The 21783-nt window shown below is 35.9% G+C and overlaps 4 protein-coding genes across 4 annotated transcripts; 3 read left to right on the top strand and 1 right to left on the bottom strand.

The window, feature by feature from the left end:
• The first annotated feature begins 2449 nt into the window (after positions 1-2449).
• LOC111391386 (riboflavin biosynthesis protein PYRD, chloroplastic-like) lies at positions 2450-5388 on the top strand. Its single transcript, XM_023016603.1, has 3 exons — positions 2450-2941; positions 3646-3944; positions 4472-5388. Exons 1-3 carry the CDS (start codon positions 2585-2587, stop codon positions 5055-5057), a joined length of 1242 nt encoding a protein of 413 aa, XP_022872371.1. The 5' UTR covers positions 2450-2584; the 3' UTR covers positions 5058-5388.
• Positions 5389-5842: 454 nt separating this feature from the next.
• LOC111391385 (probable methyltransferase PMT13) lies at positions 5843-13076 on the top strand. The gene is made up of 7 exons (XM_023016602.1): positions 5843-7033; positions 9753-9956; positions 10037-10247; positions 10337-10598; positions 10804-11178; positions 11485-11580; positions 12526-13076. Exons 1-7 carry the CDS (start codon positions 6614-6616, stop codon positions 12731-12733), a joined length of 1776 nt encoding a protein of 591 aa, XP_022872370.1. The 5' UTR covers positions 5843-6613; the 3' UTR covers positions 12734-13076.
• Positions 13077-13863: 787 nt separating this feature from the next.
• On the top strand, positions 13864-18845 carry LOC111391373 (E3 ubiquitin-protein ligase At1g12760-like). The gene is made up of 5 exons (XM_023016583.1): positions 13864-14624; positions 15572-15691; positions 15788-15920; positions 17647-17811; positions 18389-18845. Exons 1-5 carry the CDS (start codon positions 14068-14070, stop codon positions 18563-18565), a joined length of 1152 nt encoding a protein of 383 aa, XP_022872351.1. The 5' UTR covers positions 13864-14067; the 3' UTR covers positions 18566-18845.
• On the bottom strand, positions 18575-20438 carry LOC111391389 (BON1-associated protein 2-like). The gene is made up of 5 exons (XM_023016607.1): positions 19937-20438; positions 19039-19120; positions 18830-18898; positions 18729-18732; positions 18575-18613 (listed from the first exon to the last, which is right to left on the bottom strand). Exons 1-5 carry the CDS (start codon positions 20436-20438, stop codon positions 18575-18577), a joined length of 696 nt encoding a protein of 231 aa, XP_022872375.1.
• Positions 20439-21783: the final 1345 nt, after the last annotated feature.

Genomic DNA, 21783 nt, shown 5'->3' with positions numbered 1-21783 from the left:
TGGAATGAAGTATGTCTCACACCTATTAGCTTTTGTTCTCTATTCCTCATATCCTAGGGAAGACATTTCTCTTCCCTTTAGAGGAACAAAATCTTTATCCCCTGATGAACTTCATCCTCCAGTCATCGGTTTACTTAGTAGAAAATCAACGCGTTGAAAGATCTTTGATTCTAAAACCTAGGAACAAGTCCAACTTCTCATTCTGGGGTGGTGGGTCACCTCATTTGCTCTCTTTCCTTTGACGGATGTGCCAACGATCAAGAAAATTGGACGATATCATATCTTGGATGGCATTATGGAATAAAATCAGTCATTAGCAAATGCAATATCTCAACAATATTTTTCCATATTTATTTTGTTATACATTCATTTTTTTTATAACACAATATCACTTTGTATCTTGAATTTAAGGGCTCATTGCTGTGTATAAATTACAGCAATCTGTCCATAATGAAAATTGAGAGTTCGCGGTCTCTTTTTCCTCCTTTTATCATGGTATCCAAGCAAGAACCCTAGGACCTTCATCTATGGCCGAAGAGAGCCCTTTTCCCATGGCTTCCAATGCCTCAAGCAACAACTCAAGCACCAGCCAATCCAACTATGATACTTCATCACCCAACGTCCTTCTTGCATCTGATAATCCAGGGACAACTTTAGTAACTTGCCTGCTCAAGGAAGAAAACTACCCCACATGGTGTCGGACAATGACGAACGCACTTCAAGCCAAGAGCAAATTTCGTGGATTTTTAATTCTCTTCATCCAAGATGTGACATCCTCCAATAAATCTCCAACGTAAAATGTTAGCAAAATAACACTGTCGGAATTTTTTTTAAAAATTACTATTTAAGAGAGATTATTAATCAAAATATATATTTTTATTAAATCGTTCTTCAATCCTTGATCTTAAGAGTGGGAAATGAATCCGCAAACACTAATGACAAAGAGGGTGATTTGTAGGATATTTAATACTTTTTAGTTGATAGGAATTTTACTTTTATTAGGATCAGGTTATTGGTTTTCTTAGTGTGCACTAATCGAGCACCTTTTAAAGAGTCTGTTTGGGAGTAATTTTGAGAATTGATTTTTTAACCGTTAGGAGAAAAGTAAGGTCCATCTGTAAGGGAAGAAGTCAAATACGACGGCTAAAATAGTGAAATAACGGTCAAAAAATCAATTTTTTAGGGCAAAAAATCGCTCCCAAACAAGCTGTAAATTATCTTGATGGCATCTGTTGATTAAGAATTATTAGAAGAATAGTGAATACATGGAATGATAATAATCCAGATGATACCTTTGTTTTACTAAGATATTAAGGGCGTTAGCTTTGCGTTTCTTTTTTCCATTTTCTGTTTTGAATTCGTTTTCTATTTTCTGTTTCGAGGCCTTATTTTGAGATTGTAAAAAACACGTTTGGTTTATCATTTTGAAAAATGATTTCTCAAAACAAAAAATTAGAAAACATATTTGGTTTAAAAAAGTTTGAAAACATTTGTACAGTTCTCTCTTTCAATCTCAATATTGCCACCTCCAAAACGCCAATTTCCGACTACCATGGCCACCAGATCATAGCACGAACTTGAAGCCCGCAATGTCATCTACAACCCCGACCCAATAGCTGGCCCTAACTCCAGCCGATTAGGCCGGAATTTCTGCTCAAAAGAGGCCATTCGCAAATGAAAAGAATGGTCGAAAACTCCCGTTCCAGCAACAATTTCTGCATCAATTGATGAAATTGAAGTGTTACCCATTGTTGTAGGGACATGATTAATACTTGACTGATGCTAATCGCCAGGACTTGAATCGAAGCTGGCAGGTTGGTTCGCGACTGTCGTCTTTGCACTGAAACACATTAGAACGAATTAGTGCATTATTGATTGATGTTAGGACATGGTATTGATCGCCTGGATGAGGGCTATCCAGTGTTGGTGGTGCGCGATCGTGGGCGTCATCAGAGATGGATATTTCGGTAGAAAAGAGGTTGCGACATTCATTTTTTAGGCTAGATTTTCGGTTGCTTCGTGTTGATTTGTGGCTGGTGGTTGGTTGGAGATTGTAGAGGGGAAGGAGGCGAGGCTAATGGTAGTTGCACCCGGCGGTTTGGCAACCAGAAGGTGGTGGTTTGGCGGCCGAAAGAGTGAGTAGAAGGAGAGAGCCGAGAGAGGAATAATGAGGAGGGGAAATTTCTGAAGTTTGAACAGTGGAAGAGGAATTACCGTGTTTTGAGTGTTTTCTATGTTTTGGGCCATTTGCACTGAAAACACTCAAAATATCAAAAAATCGTTTTGTGTTTTCTTTGAAAATTTTTCTCTTATTTTCAAAAATGCGTTTTCGAAAATAACTTGCCAAACGTGTTTTCCATATTTTAAAAAATGAAAAATGGAAAATGACTCGAAAACAAAAAGGGGGATTAACTCCTTCTAATGAAAGGTAAGAAAATTGAAAGCAGAAACCGATCACTTTTTTCACATTTTTCTGTGACAAATCATTATCTGGCGGCTGGCTAGGAAAAATTTCCCTCTGCCCTAAACCAACTCTTCTAATTCGAAGAATAACATTATTTTATTTTACAGTCGTTCTTTCAGCATGTATGCTCAAACCCTTCCATTAACAAAACATGTACTGTACAATCCACTGGCAAATCGAGGTGAAAATTTGTTTCCTCCGAAATTGAGACCTGGGTTTTGTAATTCAGCCAAAAGGGTGTTCGAATCAAGAATCAGTTTGAGAAATTATTCTAAATTGGGTGGGGTCAGGTGTGGAGGAGGAGCACAGATGGAGCAAGAACCAGATGATCGGTATTATATTAGGAGGTGTGTGGAGCTTGCTAGAACTGCAATTGGGTACACCAGCCCTAATCCTATGGTGGGGTGTGTGATTGTGAAAGATGGGAAAATTGTTGGTGAAGGGTTTCACCCTAAAGCTGGCCAACCTCATGCTGAGGTAACGTACACTTATTATTCTGTCATTTTGTCATATATGTTAAGAGCAATATATTTTACCTTTATGGTTTGGGGGTTTTGAGTAAGAAGCTAAATGCTTTTAGCTGGTGACATTGTATTCTACTTAGGACCTGTGGGCAATGTCACTCATCTGTGCTTTGGCTTGTATATAAGGGGTGAATACCTGTTTCAATTTCAAATGTTTTTTGCTATAGATACTACGTTAAGTAATATGAAATCGGCTGTATTTCGTTGCTATATCTAAATGAGATCCAACTAGATATTTAGATGATTCCTCGACAAAATTTATGTAGGAATTCGTGATAAAATTTAAGAAAGGTTTATACTGGCCATTAACCTACAACAAGCCTCCTCCTTTACCGGGTCGGCTATGAAAACTGTAGGTGGAGTTAAATATCTTTTATTCTTTCAGATATGTTGGGATTTTCCCAGTTATATAAATGAGATGCTACCATGAAATGTTGATTCCATCATAGATTTGATTAGTTTGATCCAAATTGTTGAAAGATTAAAGAATAATGGTTTTCTTATATTAGTTCTAATTCGATGTTTAGCAACAGATGTCCAATCTGAAAGTTGTTGCTGTTATACATAAATCCTAAATCAATATATTAAATTAGATTAATTTTCATACAAATATATTTACAAAGATGCTTTCAAATATTTTTACTAAGAAAACTGCAGGTTTTTGCACTAAGAGATGCTGGGGATTTGGCAGAAAATGGGACAACATATGTGTGTTTGGAACCATGTAACCATTATGGGAGAACTCCACCATGCACCGAAGCACTAATCAAGGCCAGAGTGAAAAAGGTGGTGATTGGTATGGTGGATCCCAATGCCATTGTAGATTCAAAGGGAATTAGGAAACTACGAGATGCAGGAATTGAAGTGACCGTGGGAGTTGAGGAAGAACTGTGCAGAAAGCTTAATGAAGCCTATATCCATCAAATGCTGACAGGGAAGCCTTTTGTTACTCTGAGGTACTTATCTCTAATGGCAACTCTCTGAAGAAATGTTTGGTTCACGGTACTAGAATAGACTAGATCTTAACTTCTTTTTGTTTCTTAATACTATAGCTAACTATTCAACCCATATTAGATACATACCATTAGTGATTAGTGCATCTTTGCCCTATAGTCCTAGACATGACTGGACAACATAATAAATAAGAGTTATGGCCTATTTGATGTAGATTTTTTTAAGAAGAAAGAAATGTGATTTTTTTTGGGGGAGAATCTATCGTTAAATAGTTGGGAAAAGTTGTGGGTCCATGTGCAAAACTATTTTATTGAAAGAGTGTTTTGAAAATGAGTTTTAAAGAATTTGTACCGAAAGGTGGCTTAGATTTCTTCTTCTTTGTTAATATTTCCATTTACATTTTGATCCATCTACCAACTATCGCCTTTTCATTGAACTCTGTTGATAGCTTGATTATCTTGCCAGTTTTGTGTTTCTTCTATTAGACTACATGAGACTATGTTTAGCTGAATACAGGATTGCGTTATAGGTACTCAATTGCAGTCAATGGTCATCCTCTCGATCAGCTTGGTGAAGAAGTCACAGAGCGTGGTGGATACTATTCAAAGTTGTTGCAAGAACATGATGCAATCATTCTTTCTTCTACGTCTTCATTTCCTGCATCTAAGGAACCTGGGGCCAATCAACCTCTTCAGATTTTGTTATCAAGAAATCCAAATTCCCAAATTCACACTTCCAATCCTGCTGATGATGCCACGTCTAAAGTCATAATCTTCACCGAGAAAGAGATGAATGTAGAGCCAGAAACAAGTCAAAAAGGAATTGAGACCGTAGTTTTTGATAAAATAAGTCTGATTTCAGTTTTGGAACATTGCAAGCATCAAGGATTATGCAGTGTCTTACTGGATTTAAGAGGGGATTATGCAGATTTTGAGGATATACTAAGAGAGGGTTTTGAACAGAACTTGTTCCAAAAATTGGTGGTGGAGGTGTTGCCAATTTGGCGTGGAAGTGAACAAATGGCATTGAAGCATATCTATGTAGAACAGCGGGTGAAGAATTTGACATCCATGATCTCAGGTAAAAGCATTCTGTTGGTGGGATATTTCGAATGAAATTGTCTGGACTCATGGTGAGCGAACTCTCTGAACTACCAACAATTTATTTTCTGGTCACAAAGAGGAATCTCTGCCCCTTATGGAGAGATGGATCAATTTGGTCGTCAATGGCATTTTTATTGAAAAATTCATGTTGCGAGGGTATAGGGGACAACATCTACATCCTCTGGTTTCTTATTTGCCTTCCATGTGTAGAGAATATGGGGGTAACTACAATTGGTACTACTCAAGATTCTTGGAATCCTTATTTGCTAACAGTATGGATGATAATCCATTTCTTTTTTTAAGAATTGATCTTATTTTATTCCAATTCTTTCGTGATCCCTAATGGACGGGTTAGCGTCACTAGAACCAATTCTTAAAGCAAATTAAGCAGAAAGAGGAGTAGAATGAAAAACTTAAAAATGTTGGAGAGAATTGTGGGGGAAAAAAAAAAAAAAAAACACACACACACACAATAACAACAATAACAAAGGAGCCCCCCAGGGCACATCCGAGTTGGTTGAACAATCATTTCGCTGGGACGCTGGAAGCAAGGGTGGGGAGTTCGATTCCTGGAGTTAACACTGGGAGCCATATGGAGAGGAAGCCATTGGTGTGAACAAACGCCCAGTGAGGAGAGCTCTCTTTGCGGAAGGAGTCCAAATGAGTTGTGGGAACCTGGGAGCCAACAAGGGCACATCCTGCGATTTACCTCTCTGAGCAGCTGAGGGGCCGGAGGTTCAGGGACAAGGATCTAGTTGGACGCAAGCCCGGACACCTTGTAAAAAAAAAAAAAAAAAAAAAAAAAAAAATAACAAAGGAATTCAGAAAATCTTTGGAATCCGTGACCGTTATATGTTCCATGTAGCTCTACGTCGCTAGTTTAGGTGGTCGTTTAATTCATTGTTCAATAGGGTTGTAATGCATTTTAATTCATTAAATAATGAATCAAGAGTTCACTATTGCTTAAACTAGCGTGATGAATAGCATTATTGTTCACCAATGCACTGCTAAAAGGTGCTAACTAGAGCGTGCCCCATCTCTTGACAAGGTTGACAATGATCGCGACCATCCATTTGTATTTTATCATAACACGAGACTCCTAATTACTGTACAATATTGATATCAATATGTTCTGTATCAATTATTGGAATTAAATCGACAAAAAGACGCATTAACACGGAGATGATTATTTCAAACTTATCATTGTGCATACTTGGCGTGATTTGAAGCTTCTATTAGTATTTTGTTAGGTTCGATCAATTTCTCTTCATAACCGAAACTAATGCGTCTCGCGGTTCTTAACATTACCATTGCAATAGCATGGTACATCTACCGAAGCACTAAGTATAACATATTCCACTTCACACATGGCCCATGCGATGCCATGTGCGCTGTAAAGAGAAAAACGAAAAATAACTCAGCTCTGCTCCATATGCGCGCCACAAAGCCCAAGGTCCCCAAGCTTCAGATCTTCAAATTATCCCACATGTAAACATATATGTAGAGATATTTGTATCAGTGAAATGAGATCTTAAATCGTTATTATCGAAATTAGATTCCAGATAAAAATGGGTCGCTTCAATTTGGCATCTTCGAAGCGGAATCCGAAGCAGTGGCGTTTGCTGGACATACTCTCTGCCGCTCTCTTAGCGGCGGTGCTGCTCTTTTTCCTGTTAGTTTTCACACCACTGGGCGGCTCGGGGCGGGCGCGGACATCCGGTTCCGGGTACAATCCTACGCAACGGGCGAGGGTGGTGACGCTTCTGGAGTCGGAGAGTCAGACGGCGGCGGTGGAAATTGAATCTTGTCCGGCGGATATGGTGGATCATATGCCCTGTGAAGATCCGAGACTTAATAGTCAGCTTAGCAGGGAAATGAATTACTACAGGGAAAGGCATTGCCCAAAGCCGGAAGAAATGCCGCTCTGCTTGATCCCGCCGACCAAAGGGTATCGCATTCCTGTCCACTGGCCGGAAAGTTTGTATAAGGTGCGTTAAAAGCTTAAGCTGTTGGAGAGTCCATATCTATCCGTTTAAATCTTATCAGTGACTATGTTAAGTTACTGCTACTTACTCCGTAGAATTAGTTAGTTGGGAGTTTGGTATAATTTCTCGACCATTTTCAGTATCCTGAGTGCATTTTGGAGCCGAAACATAAGAAATGAAATCTGATAGTTGGTAATTAAGTTAGAGGTCTTTTAGTACTAATGGTGGTAAATTTTGCAACTGGTTTTTGTTTTTGTACGTTGTGCCAGTTCATTTAAAATTTCAAAAAATACTTTGATCCTGAATGACTTTGTTATTTACTCATTTGATTCACTTGTTTAGTGAGTCTAATGCTAAATGTGTGGTGAGAGAGTGAATTTGTATTCTGCTTATTATGCCAAATCCACAATTTTTAGTTTGAGTAATGCTATTTAGCACCAATGGCGTTGAAACACCAGTGTGCGTGGTGCTAATTTGACATTAAATGAGAGGTGTAATTAAATAAATCATTTAATTCAATGAATTAAATAAATCATTTAATTCATTGAACCTATTATTTTGTGTTACCTACACCAATGTTGTAGCACTAGTGGTGCTAGATAGCATTATTTTTTTAGCTTTTCATAAGTTTGTCATCAGCATTAATGCTGAGGAAATAATATTTAACTAGGAATTGCTTATAGACTTAATTATATTGATAGCAAAGACCCTGCTGTCAACTGAGTTGTTGAGGGTAAGCCCCCTTTGTCATGAAAAATGGAATCTTTCAATAGGAAACGGTTACCCTTTTTTATGGTTTCATTTTTTTAGTCCATTAGTTCAAAGTAGTTTACTTCATTTTTCTTTACTTGGTTTGTTATGAAGCAACATGCTATTGTTTCTGAGATCATATTTTGTTTGTTTGGATGGCAATGTTAAAAGTCTGTAGGTTGGTTGCAAGTGCAGAATTGTCTGTATGCATTGATCCAATTCCTGGAATGGCGTTAAATAGGCATTTGTGCTCTAAATTAAAACTTAAAATTTCTTTCATATGTTTGTTTATGTTCAATATATTTGATAGTCGATAAAATTATGGAATGTCAACAATGTCATTGTAATCTAAAACAGGCTCGATCCTTCATCTTGATTGTGATATTTGGATAACATAGAAGATTAGAGAATAAATGATTTTCCATTGGTTAGGTTGTAATTTTATATAACATGTTTGCAAGGTACCGAATCAAGAAATAAAAAATAAAATATCAGATTAAGCCAGTGAGCTTGACTCCAGCTCACTGCGTGGGTAAAAAAGACTCGGTTGATTTGATTATTAGGCTACTAAGTTATTTATAAGTTCTTTCACTCTTTCATGACCAAAAAAACCAGACCCAACTCCCTCTACCCCACAAATCAGCATAATACCCACACCATAACCACCATCCCCCTGGCGTTGTGTACAACCACCAACACCAAACCCATCCACAACTACCACTCGCCACCACCTTCGTACCCAAAGTTTATGTCCTCATTGTCATTTCAATGAAATTGTAGAGTTTGCGTGTCCACAACATATTCTTTGTCCAGGAAGTCAATTTTGATACTCGAGTTTAGGAAGAGGATGACATTATTGCTGTTAGCGGGGGTGGGTGAGAGTTGTGAGTCCATAGTGTGTCCCCTCTCGTGATTACACTTTTATTAGACCTTATTAATAAAGTCACACATGAATTAGTGCTCTTATGTGTCGACACTTGGTTTGAAAGAAAGTTGCAGTTTATCTCTCAAAAGTCAGTTCCCTCAGTCGGGAGAACGTTGGAGATCAGTGAAGCCTCTGTTTGGAAAAATATATAAATTTTTATAAATTCTTCCCAAATAGAGGCAAAGATTCTAATGGAATCGTTGCCAAGTTTGGATATTTATTTTAGGAAAAGCAATTAGAGAATTTTATTTATTTATTTATTTTTTTGGTGGGCTAAAAATGATTTTCTAGTATTCTTTTATTTTATTTCCTTGATTACTAGCAAATTCATCTATAGGCAGCAATAGGATTTTTTTTATTGTAAGACAGACTTTAATTATTGAATACAAGATATTTCCCCTCTAATTTTCTTCTCTTTTTCGATCGTTATCTCTCCCACTCTCTTTCTTCTCCCCCTTCTCCCTCTCTTCTTCCCCTTTTTCTCTCATTTCTCCTTTTTCTATCTCTTCTTCCCATTCTCTAAAATTCTGGTTCTTGTTTGTTTGCGTCTGTCGTCACCTAATGAATTGATGGCAGACTCGCTAGACAGGATGCTTGTTTCATATTACCTAAGAGGGGAAGTGGAAACAGATCATTTCTAGAAACTAGGTAGTGAAGAAATTCTGCTACAATACTTGTCACCTTCATTCAGATTCTTACGTTAGTTGGCAGTGCCTTCAACAAACTGTTCTCAAGTTTTTTCTCAATTTGCATTTAGCAACTTAACGAGTTCACTTTTATTTCATGCTTTTATCTACAATTTATTTTATCCCTGTTTGACCCCTATTTTTGGAGAAAAATGTGTTATGGAATACTGATTTTTTGGAGAATATGGTCAAAAAGTAAGAAAAAAGTTTTTGAAATACGTGTATCATTATTTTATGGAAGAATGTGTGGTTGAAAATGAGAATTGAAAAATGCATTATTGTAAAAATGGGGCTCAAACATGGGCTTTATGTTAACACTGCCAGGTTGTTTGAGTTGACCATTTACGTTGTTTATGTTCAGATATGGCATGATAACATGCCTTATAACAAAATAGCTGATAGGAAAGGCCATCAGGGATGGATGAAAAAGGAAGGCCGATACTTCATATTTCCTGGTGGTGGTACAATGTTCCCGGATGGAGCAGTCCAATATATTGAGAAACTCAAACAGTATATACCGATAGCTGGTGGGATTTTGAGAACGGCCCTTGATATGGGATGCGGGGTATAAATTTTGTTCCTTCTTTCCAACTTCTATTGATTATCATATTTGGCTGTATATCATATTTTTCATTGTGGTTGTAGGTTGCCAGCTTTGGTGGGTACATGCTCGCAGAAGACATTTTAACTCTTTCTTTTGCTCCAAGGGATTCACACAAATCACAAATACAGTTTGCTTTGGAAAGGGGAATACCAGCTTTGGTTGCTATGCTCGGCACTCGCAGGCTTCCATTTCCTGGTTTCTCTTTTGATTTGGTGCACTGTTCTCGATGCTTGATCCCTTTCACTGCATATAGTGAGTTCTTGATATTTCACAGGTCCTTCTTACCTTAGATTCTGTTATCTACTACATTTATTCATAACAGAGAACTTGGCACTTTGTAGATACAACATATTTTCTTGAAGTTGATCGGTTACTTCGCCCAGGAGGCTACCTAGTCATCTCTGGTCCCCCTGTACAGTGGCAAAAACAAGATAAGGAATGGGCTGAGCTTCAGGCAGTGGCCAAATCATTGTGTTATAAACTCATTGTTGTGGATGGGAACACTGCCATCTGGAAAAAGCGAAACGGGGATTCATGTCATCCTAGTCAAAATGACTTCAACCTTAGCTTGTGCGATGAATCCGACAACCCTAGTGTTGCCTGGTAACACAATATTCACAATATTTGGAGTTTGGATTTGCCCTTTTTCTTTCATTATTCTAACAACTTCTGCATGCTAGTTATTGCAACAATCAGAGTAAATTGAACCCCGTCATTGAACAACAACTCTTGCCTTGAAAATCACATCCTTCATAAAAGCTTGCCTCAAACAATTTATTTTGTTGATTTGAACTATATGGTTTTACAGGTACTTCAAGTTGAAGAAATGTGTGAGCAGAATGCCTTCTGCCAAGGGACAATATGCTGTTGGGACAATTCCAAAATGGCCAGAACGGTTGACTAAAGCTCCTTCAAGGGCTGGTGTGATGATAAATGGAATTAACGAGTTTGAATCTGACAACCGGAGATGGGCGAAGACAGTTGCTTACTATAAAAATTCATTAAACATAAAATTAGGAACTTCCTCCATACGAAATATCATGGACATGAATGCATTCTTTGGAGGTTTTGCTGCTGCACTATTTTCTGATCCTGTTTGGGTGATGAACGTTGTCCCTGCTCACAAGCCGTATACACTTGACGTTATTTATGATAGAGGCCTCATAGGAATTTACCATGACTGGTAAGTAATTATACTACAACATATCTTCATTTGNTTCAACATGCCTCCATACAGTTGTTATTTGGTTTCCTCGAATAATCTGACAGGCACTCTATATAAACCTTCTCTTGAATCACCAATGTAGTTTCAATTTCCCTTTCCGCAATGAACTCAATTGACTGTAGTGTGCAATATATATGAACCTTCTGCAGATTTTATGTATTGTTGTGTTCATTTATGTGATGTGAATGACCTATGTATAAAACCGAAAAATTATTAGGCAATTTTATTTTAACGGCTGAAATATGTGTATGATGATGCTTTCAGGTGCGAGCCTTTCTCTACATATCCTCGGACGTACGATTTGATTCATGTAGCTGCTATGGAATCTCTAATAAAGGATCCCGTCTCTGGAAAGAGCAGGTATGATTGTATTTTTTCTATGATTTCTTTACTTATTGAGCTTCTTCACCACCTGAATAATACCTCCAATCACTATTCATATGGTGAATAACTGATTATGCCACATGAATGCCTGTGCATTTTGCTTTTTACTGAAACTTACTCTTGTAAAAATGATATTTTCATTACTTTCTTCATCCATTTAGCACACGACTTCCATTACATGGAGGAATAGTTCATTATTTTCTTCGTTACCTTTTTCGCCTGCATTCTTCCTACAAAAATATGGTTTTTCTCATTATGATTTGGAGCCAATTGATCTCACTGTATAAGATTCAAGACGGTTGCAATGATTCTCTGTTTAGGGTGCTAATATGCTTGGTCATTCATGCATAATTTGCCCAACCAATTGTTTTTTACTGTTCTTTGATATCTGCTTCACTGCACAGCTTCTCTCTCTAAGACCATGTCTTTATTTGAAGAAGGTGAAGGTCGTTTTAAGGTTATTCGTCCTAAACAAAACATTTCTTGTATATTCATCTGTATCTCTGTACTTATTCACATATCTTATTGTACCGCGTTATTTTTGGCATTATACCTTATTGAACTATTTTATCTAAATGTTTAAGTTGTGATAGAGCGAACGTATTTGTATATTTAATGTCTTTAATAAACTCTCTCAGTCAAGATTCATTTCTTTTTTAATAAAAGGTCTATGACATGCACAATTTTCATAAATGTGTGGCAGCAAGACTTGCACCTAAAGAGATTTGCTTGTTTTGATGTCGTGCCGAACGAATTAGAGAGGAAGACATTTATATATTTAAATAAAATATATTCTGCAACATATTTAATTACTTAGATAGCCTTTGATATGAGTAGCATATTTTTTTAGTTTTTGGAGTTGGAGTGAACGACTGCTGCTGCCATAGACTAACTGTAATCTCCCACCCAATGTGATTTCAGGTGTAACCTTGTGGATGTGATGGTGGAAATTGATCGAATGTTGCGTCCTGAAGGCACAGTTGTGATTCGAGATACACCCAAAGTGGTTGCCAAAATAGATCGAATTGCTCGTGCCATAAGATGGAAAGCTTCTATACACAGGAAGGAATCCGAGTCGCATGGAAATGAGAAAATTCTTGTAGCAAGAAAGAACTTCTGGAAGCTATAGGTACCCTTCAATCTTTAATTGGCTAATACATAGTAAACTGGAATTTCATGCATCAAATGGGACAGTTTTCTATCTCGTTCGTTTTTGTTTTACTTACTTAAAAGAGGTAGCTGTGATAGAATGAGGACAAATACGTAGAAAGATGGAAAGACACGTGATATTTACAGTAAAATTCTGTAAAAATTGCATCATAGTGCCATATCTTTTGTTTATTGTAGACAATTATTTGGATCGAATAGAATGACCGAGGAAAAATAGTGTATTTTATGATAATAATGCTCGTGACATTTCTTTCGCGGCGTTAGCATTAATTATTCTGATTAAAGTGTTCTTAATTTTATTATATTTTGTTTTACTTTTGATGGTATGATATAGTTATTGCAATTTTTCTTGGGCACTAACGATCATAATGTAATCTATTTTACACTTCTAATCAAATTTCAACGAGAGAGAGAGACATTGAAATTTGACTTGCTTAACTAGGATATATAACTTTTATTAATTATATATTTCATTAATTTTTATCAAAATTTAGCTCTGTTTGATAATTATTCTTTCAAAAAAATAAAAATAAAATAAAATAAAAAATTTTCAGTATAAAATATTTTTCAAATAAACTTAAAACATTTTCCTACTTTTTAATTACATATTTTTCAAAAATTATTCTTTACAAAAAAAAGCCGTCAAACCAGGATGTAGTTTCTATTTGATGGAAATTAAAATAAAGTTTGTAATTTAAATCAAAATCAACAATTAGCGTTTATTTGGGTTCCATTATTTTTAAATTAATTTTTTCAAAATTTATTTTCAAATACATATTATTTTATAAAATAATTTTACATGTAAATTCAAAACATTTATTTATCTTTTAACTTTCACATTCTTTAAAAATCATTATTTTAAAATATATTTTCTTTCAAAATCACATTGAAATGGATCCCAAACAGGGTTTAATGTTAATCACATATTTTACGGAATTTACAAATAGGGATTTAAAGTTAATCACATATTTTACAGAATCTACAATTTTTCAGCTATATATTTCATCAATTATTATCAAAATCTGCTAAAATTTTAGTTTTAATTTTCACCAAACAGTCTTATTTTTAGCTAAAAGAGATTGCTTACTTCATAACCTAAGCTTAGCCAAACATAAACCAAACTCAAGAGTACCTACCTTCGGACAAGCATACTGAGACAATAACCACATGTGGTGTAACTCATCCTCACCAAATCTTCAACTTCCACCGTCTGGTCAAACCTTCACCAATACATAGACATCTCTCTCATCGGAAAAGGCAATTAACTGTTCAAATCAATTCTCGGCCGAGACGATGTCGTCTGACAATAACATTTCCAATTCCAATGCAGCCGTTGACACGACGCCGTTATTAGGCCACCATTTCTTCCGGACGGGCCCCCGCTTCATGCGCCGCCCGCCGAGCCTCCGCGGCGCGTCTCGCTTTATTCGCCAAGCCAGCAGCCGCAGTCGCGTGATGCGGGAGCCGTCCGTTAGAGTGCGCGAGGCTGCGGCCGAGCAAATCGAGGAGCGGCAGAGCGACTGGGCCTACTCGAAGCCGATAGTGATACTGGACCTATTTTGGAACCTGGCGTTTGTGATTGTATCGATTGCTGTGATGATCATGAGCCGGAACGAGTCTCCTTCAATGCCTTTGAGGCTCTGGATTTTGGGATATGATCTTCAGTGCGTTTTTCACATGGCGTGCGTCTGGATGGAGTATAAGAAGAGGTATTCACAGCGAGATTTGGAGGGGAGCTCAAGGGGTAGCGTTAGGTACAGTAGGAATTACTCGAATTCGAGTTCAGGAAGCGATGAGGTGGAGTCTGGTGATTATGCTTCCGAGGACCACCAAAATGATGATGAAACTAGGTATGCACACATACATCTATATTCTTTGTATTTTTCTCGAATTAGCATTCATATTGGTAGACAGAATGTGGTATTGACTTTTGTGATCAAAGTCATTCTTTTTAGCTATTTTAAATAATTTTGTCTGTAGCAATAAAATGGGTATAATTGGCAGACAGAAAACACATTTTAATTAGATGCTTGGGAATATCATGGTATTTGACGTTTGATGTTATTAAGTGGTTGATGAATTCCTATATGCCTGTTGGATTTTATATAGGTGCATTGATTTCTGACTTGTTGATGCAGCCAAATGGAAGAGAAATTTTGGGTGTAATGACTTATCTCTTTTATATTATATAAATGTAAACTAATTATTGTTCACTTGAAGTATAACAAATTCCAATAGGAGAAAGCAAAACTAGTTGTGTCTCAAAATTCTTGTGAAGACATGAAGAACACTATATTTCTGAAAACAACTTACCATAGAGATTACTAGTTGAATCTTTTAATAGTTATGGAAGGCATGGATGGACGCCAACATAACGTGCCAAATGAAATGCAGCTCTGCTTCCGAAAGACTATTTTTTCTTTGGGCATTTAAATGATATAATACCTTTCTGAGCTAACATAAATTTATTTATAATGTTCTGAAGAATGTATTATTTCTTTTTCTTGTCTCCACCTGCTGGACTGAGTGATAAATCTGTGTCGACACAGAATGACCTTTATGGTGGTGTCTAGCTTGCATAATTGGTCACCAAGTCTGAGTCATAGATTTGTCTTCTGCTTAGTCTTTTGTTCTTTGGCCTTGACTTCCCCTCTTAGAATTCAACATCTCTGATATGTTATGCGTTTCCGATATCTTTCCATTTTGCATATGATGGGGCAAGCATTAAACTATGAAGGTCTTATATCACAGATCTGAGCTGACAAAATAGATAATTAATGACCTCTTCCTATTGCAGCGTTGCTAAACATCTGGAGTCTGCAAATACAATGTTCTCATTTATTTGGTGGATAATTGGTTTCTACTGGGTAACTGCTGGTGGCCAAAGTTTGACTCATGATTCACCACAACTTTACTGGTTTGTCCAAACATATCCTTCTCCGTTGAGGCCTCAATATCTATATGTTTTTCCTCTCCTTTGTTTACTATCCATGAATGGGGTTTTGTTTTGCAGGCTTTGTATTACATTTCTGGCTTTCGATGTGTTCTTTGTTGTTATATGCATTGCTGTGGCATGTGTCATTGGAATTGCTGTGTGCTGCTGTCTACCGTGTATAATTGCAATCTTATATGCAGTAGCAGATCAGGTAGCTCTAATTTTAAAATCTCTTACCTATACCTGTAATTTGCCAACAAAAATGAAATGCATTATTTTCTCTGTGAGTGGTTGTTGAACTTCTTTGCTGAAGTGCCCAGAGTGCAGTTCAGGTGCATTTGCACCTTAAGCTCAGGTTGTACTAGTGTTCATTAAATAATAATGATCTTGATATGTTCAGGTTAGCTGTGACAAAGACATCTAGATTTATTACCCTCTAGCATCTTAAATTTCCCTTGTTCCTATATTTCAACATGAACCTCCTGGGATTTTCTTGTCCCTTTTCCCTGTGCCGGGGGGAGGGGATTGGGGACATAATTTATATACCTATCTTGATCTTTCATGAAGTAAAAAAGCAGAGCACGCCATGCTGCTTGATGATACCAATTGCGTGGAGCAACTTCCTATATTGATCTTTCTATTAATGTGCATGTATATATGCAATGGATATTTTTGTGGGGTGGGTAGATATCGGTTCCTGTAACAAGCAATATGAGAGTTAGTATGGATAATGCAGATAGCTTCCTCTCTTCTTCATCCTTTTTAAGTAGTTGAATTATTGTGACATTAAGTCATATTTTTGGGCACTTTACTAATGAAATTTTGAGAATATGGGATCTTTCAAGCACATGGGAAAAAATAAAAAATTAATTTCTATTCTTCAAGGATCAAATGTGGAAAAACTTCTCCCTTTGTTTTATATCTGTTTCTTTGTTAAATTTATATAACTCACATCCATGTCTCTTGTGTGTTTCACTTTGAAATCTAGTCCTTGTTTGATTCACATAAAAAAGCTTTTTAAAATCTAAGTCAAAAGTCAACAATTACCACACATTGCATGGGGCTCACAACTGTTCATCAAACATTCTATCAGTTTTTATCAAAATCTACTAGAAGTCTATTTTATCTAAATCAAACAGTAGTGAGCTGGCCCCAATGGTAAAGAACTAAAATTTAGCATTTTATATGGTTTTTTAAGACTTTTTGTGAAGTTTATTTATGTTTTATCGCATCTCTTTTTTATTGACGTATTTATCAAATAATTTTAATTATATTTAATGTATACAAACCCCTGACGCTGTAGAATTATTGTAGATACATGATGATGTTAAAGTTATGATAGTGGATGAAACTATTGTTTTAGGTTACTTTTTCTTCCTCTTTCCCTTTGGTCCTACTTCCGCCACGCACCATGTTCAAATGAAAGAGAGAACCTCGCTCTCTCTCTCTTCTGACATCACTTACTTCCACTTCTTCCTAAATAACAAGTGAATCTGTCTGTACTATATGATTTATAAAAGAAGTCCTGGAAATTCCTTATGGTCCATGACATACATGCTATTAGAATCTGAGTTCACCGATCAAAAAGTGGTACTAAATAAAAGTTGCATGTGTTCTCTCTGAGTTATCTTGATTATTAACGTGTAAGTTGGATTATTACTTCCATATGACAATAGTTCTTTATGACATTGATTATATTTTCATGTTTATCTTCAATAAAATGTTCTAATTATGCTTTTCTGATAATGAGACATATAGTCATATTTTAAGAAATAAACAAAAGGTCTGGACTGTGTCTGTATTCCGTGATTCTGTGTTGGAGGTTGAGTCATGTATTAATTACTCTCTGTATGAATTTGCTAATTTGGCACAGCATTTTCCTCTTGGTGCTCCAGTATTAATTTACTAATTTGGCACTTGTTTCTTTGTGCTAATAGGAAGGAGCGACTAAGGATGACATTGAAAGACTGCCTAAATACAAATTCCGAAGATTTGGTGATTTTGACAAACAAAGTGGTGAGATTCAAGAATCATTTGGAGGAATAATGACCGAATGTGACACTGATTCACCTGTTGAACACGTTCTTTCTCTAGAGAATGTGGTATGTTCAATTATAGTTTTGATACTTCACGTGTATAGAAACATTGCGAATTCATTTAAGATTTCTTTTCTTTCTTCATACTGTTCTTTACAACTGCACAATTGGTGTGAGATTAGATATACCTGTTTTATGCTTATTGGTTGTGTTAATTATCAATAAAGCATTGGTTGGTAGGGGGATGTGATTTTATGGGAGATTATGGAGTAAAGTTTTGTTCCAAACATGTTTTGATATGTACTTTTTTGTTATGTTTAAATAAATTAAGTTACTTCTTTTGAAAATAACTCTTTATCTTATTTGCAAAATAAGTAAAATAGCTTATTTTGTTTCCAACTTTAGCCCATCAAAAAAATTTATTTATTTGAAAGCAAACTTATTTACTTATCAAACATGATCTAACTCGGGCCCTGGGAGCTTGATTTAAGTGTTTATTGGGGTTACGTCTTACCCAGTTATGAATCTTTAACTTGCTAACATGAATTCATCAAAAACATCAATGTTTAAGAACAGTTGGTCAAGTTTTCTCATTACCAATCAAATGAAGTTTCTTGATAATCATCTCTGCATTGGATTTCAGGAATGCTGTATTTGCCTCTGTGCCTATGACGATGGAACTGAACTGCGTGAACTCCCTTGTCGTCACCATTTTCACTCTGCCTGTATAGATAAATGGCTCTACATGAACCCCACGTGTCCTCTATGCAAGTTCGACATTCTTAAAAATGGCAATCAAAGTGGTAATGAAGAAGTATAATCGGGTCCTTCACATCTCTGACTGGTGGATGTCATCATCCATACTTCCCTGCAACAATCATGCTACATTGCCCACCTCCTTGACAGATTGGTTGACATAATGCCATCAATGGACTGTTTTAAACACCATCATCATTTCCATTCAATCATTTTCATCCACTTACACATCTGTCAAGGAGGATGTCAACAATCATATGGCAAAGTAGAATAATTCTCCCTGAAGTACAATTGTTTTTTGTGTGTACTTAAATTAGTATATCAGTACATAGTTCCTTTTCTTCTTTTAAGTCCATCTTTCGCTTCTTGTAGTGTATTTGATGCATGTGAGGTTTTGCTACACATTTCAATGTCTTAAAAAGTATGTATAGTCAATAATTTTCAATTCAATAAGAAACTACAATTGGTGCATCTTCTTGTTGTTGTTGTTATTATTATTATTTTGGTTTCAAAGTGTCATATGGCGCTATGGGTTGCCGTAGATTTTCCCTGTTTTGTAATGGTAAAATATTGGAGGAACTGAACGGGGTCGGTGGTGGTTGAACACGGTGGAGGATGGCTTTACAAGGCAAACCAGAATTTATTGGAATATGAAAGGGTTTCTGGTATGATAATCAAGAGTGGGTTCAACTAAAGTATATTATTTGCAATCGTACGCTAACACAGTCGTGGCATACATGTGACGGTTAGTGATTGAATGCATTAACGTGATAATTTTTTATTGTCTCGTGCATTATATTATTAACCGTCACATATATGTTACGTAAAGCAATTACGATAGTGATTTATTGCAAATAGCATTATTCATAAGTGTTCAAGCAATCGTCATTATAAATGATATGAAGTAATTAACCTAGTATAATTAATTGATACGTGTAAAATTAAATCACACGGAAAGGTCAAGTTCAAGTTTTTACAAGTCTTAAGTGAGTTTAGATGAAGAAAAGATAGATAGACAATCAAGTTTTAAATTTTACGAACCAATTGGTTTAGATAAAACAGGTGGCCAGACAGGGTCATGTATATATATATAATTTACTTGTTTAATTGTTGATAACTATGCAATAGTATAATTTTACAATCATGCTATATGTATAATGATGATTGATAGTGTTTGTCGACAATTATCATCACATTCATTCATTTCAATAACTTTTAAAAATAGGTTTTTATATCAACTTTCTAGATTTTGCCACAAGAAATATTGTCAAATATGATTGTACAATTAGATTAATTCATAATTTTATCATGAATAAGTCAATTAGTCAATCGTTTAGACAAAAAAAAAAAAAAAAAAAAAAAAGGGGGAAAAAAGCTATTAACATTCTTCACCCAAAAGTTAAAAAAGGCAAAGAAAATTCAATCTCTCAATAACTATATGGCACTGGAATACCCACCACGATTCCACCGGAAACCTTGTTATCCACCGGAACCTCCGTCCTCGGCCTCGGACAACTGGCGACCCGGCTCTTATTTTCCGGCCCTATCACCTTCACAGAAAGATTAATAATTCCGTTCCTCTCCCCATTCCTATCCCTCAACCTATAACTTAAAAAGCTCAGATAATTCTCCGGAAGATACCCTCCAGAAAAATCCGAAACCGGAATTCTCGCAGTTCCGATGAGTTTATTTCCACCGGACAAGGCCTTACATTGAACTTCCACATTAATAAAACGTGCATGCATGGGTAATTCCATAACAAGCTTTTCATTCCATATTGGGTAGCTTCCACCATCTTTATCCATTTTTGTCGTTCTTGATGAACCGGTTTGAACGATCACAAAAGCGTTTTTCTTCACTAGTTGCCTCCGGTTTACGCGCAGGTCTTCGCCGGAAATTACAGTGATTTCTATCATTCTTGATGAGGATTTTTCCATATCTTGATCCTGTATGTGTGCGTGTGGGCGTGTGTGTGTATGTACTGATTTTTGGAAGGTTTTAATGGTAGAGAATGGAGATGACTGATAAGGGCGGTGTGGGTATATATAGAGGTGGGGAGGAAGGTGGAGGAGAAAGGAGAGAGAAATAGAGACGATTTTTCGTGCAGACAGAATTCAAGTTTTACTGATTACTCGGACTATTCTATTTTTGGAGGTTGAACAATATTGAAACGTAAAGGATACATAAGTAACAAAATTTTGCTATAAAACTATGGAAAAAGAGACGAGAGAATAAGAGAAAAAACTTAAAGATAACTAATGACTCGTTTCAATAGAAGTTACAGCCTCAGTAGAATATACATTCTTTTAGATTGAATAAAATTTATATAAGTATAAATAAAAAGTCAACAATAATTATCCCATAAATTTATCTTTATTATTAAAATGTGATTTTGAGTCGAATATTGTTATTTATCATTAATGATTATCGACAGTCTACGTGATTGTTAATCCTTAGTAGCATATTCGTTACAATCATGAATTGCAGAAAATTGTGCAACACAGGAAAAATACACGGTGTTTACATAATTCATTTTCATTGAAAGTTGGTTGTGACTCCGTCAAAGTGATCCTATTAGAAGAATTCAAATAATAGATCAAATACATTGAATACGAAACTTGAACCTAAACATCTATTCATTAGACATTAATATTATGTGATCTGAAAGTCTTTTTATCTGTTTGTCAAATAGAATGCAAGCTGTATTCCATGGAATGAATTTGAAATTGATCTTTTCCATTCTCTCGTGAAAGTGCAATACAAGTTCATTCGATAATGAATCAAGTGCTTTTCAAATCGACGATGATTATCACCGATGATAAATAGCATTACTCCCTCAAATCTGTTATCCCATGGTTGTTTCCCAATAAAGGCTTGATAAAATATTCGCACTTTACACGTTATCGATTTTTAATTTTTCCCTCTAAACAAACATTTTCTTCAAATAGACTACTATTTACTTAACAACTTATTAAATTTCATTTCATTTTTTTTCTCTCATATTTTCAATCACACAATCTTCCATAAAATAATATTACACGCAAATCAAAAACTTTTCCTTCTCTTTCGATCACTCATTTTTAAAAAAAAATATTATTTTACTCATTTTCATTTTCAAATATGTGGTCAAACGGGTGGTAAATTAAATAATACAATATTGTGGGTGCAACGGCTATATATAATTTGTCGTTGTCCCCTTTTTGACCCTCGTTGTCCCCTGTATCTATGTTCTCTGTGATTCAGTAGTTTATAAGCACACAGTTTCCCAGGTATATTTTTCAG

This window comes from Olea europaea, unplaced genomic scaffold (assembly GCF_002742605.1).
Source record: "Olea europaea var. sylvestris unplaced genomic scaffold, O_europaea_v1 scaffold786, whole genome shotgun sequence".
Classification (NCBI taxonomy): Eukaryota; Viridiplantae; Streptophyta; class Magnoliopsida; order Lamiales; family Oleaceae; genus Olea; species Olea europaea.
The sequence above is the reverse complement of the archived record's forward strand: the minus strand, read 5'-3'. Positions and strand labels throughout refer to the sequence as shown.

What these genes read in the sequence shown, in the direction of transcription:
- LOC111391386 (XM_023016603.1), top strand. Translation starts at nt 2,585, where the DNA reads ATGTATGCTCAAACCCTTCCATTAACAAAACATGTACTGTACAATCCA. An exon ending in CTGGCCAACCTCATGCTGAG is followed by an intron (nt 2,942 to 3,645) that starts GTAACGTACACT and finishes AGAAAACTGCAG; the next exon opens with GTTTTTGCACTAAGAGATGC. An exon ending in AAGCCTTTTGTTACTCTGAG is followed by an intron (nt 3,945 to 4,471) that starts GTACTTATCTCT and finishes ATTGCGTTATAG; the next exon opens with GTACTCAATTGCAGTCAATG.
- LOC111391385 (XM_023016602.1), top strand. Translation starts at nt 6,614, where the DNA reads ATGGGTCGCTTCAATTTGGCATCTTCGAAGCGGAATCCGAAGCAGTGG. An exon ending in CCCTTGATATGGGATGCGGG is followed by an intron (nt 9,957 to 10,036) that starts GTATAAATTTTG and finishes TTGTGGTTGTAG; the next exon opens with GTTGCCAGCTTTGGTGGGTA. An exon ending in ATAGGAATTTACCATGACTG is followed by an intron (nt 11,179 to 11,484) that starts GTAAGTAATTAT and finishes TGATGCTTTCAG; the next exon opens with GTGCGAGCCTTTCTCTACAT.
- LOC111391373 (XM_023016583.1), top strand. Translation starts at nt 14,068, where the DNA reads ATGTCGTCTGACAATAACATTTCCAATTCCAATGCAGCCGTTGACACG. An exon ending in GATTCACCACAACTTTACTG is followed by an intron (nt 15,692 to 15,787) that starts GTTTGTCCAAAC and finishes TTTGTTTTGCAG; the next exon opens with GCTTTGTATTACATTTCTGG. An exon ending in TTCTTTCTCTAGAGAATGTG is followed by an intron (nt 17,812 to 18,388) that starts GTATGTTCAATT and finishes ATTGGATTTCAG; the next exon opens with GAATGCTGTATTTGCCTCTG.
- LOC111391389 (XM_023016607.1), bottom strand. Translation starts at nt 20,438, where the DNA reads ATGGAAAAATCCTCATCAAGAATGATAGAAATCACTGTAATTTCCGGC. An exon ending in GGGTATTCCAGTGCCATATA is followed by an intron (nt 19,121 to 19,936) that starts GTTATTGAGAGA and finishes TGCCTTGTAAAG; the next exon opens with CCATCCTCCACCGTGTTCAA. An exon ending in CAAAACAGGGAAAATCTACG is followed by an intron (nt 18,899 to 19,038) that starts GCAACCCATAGC and finishes TGAAATGTGTAG; the next exon opens with CAAAACCTCACATGCATCAA.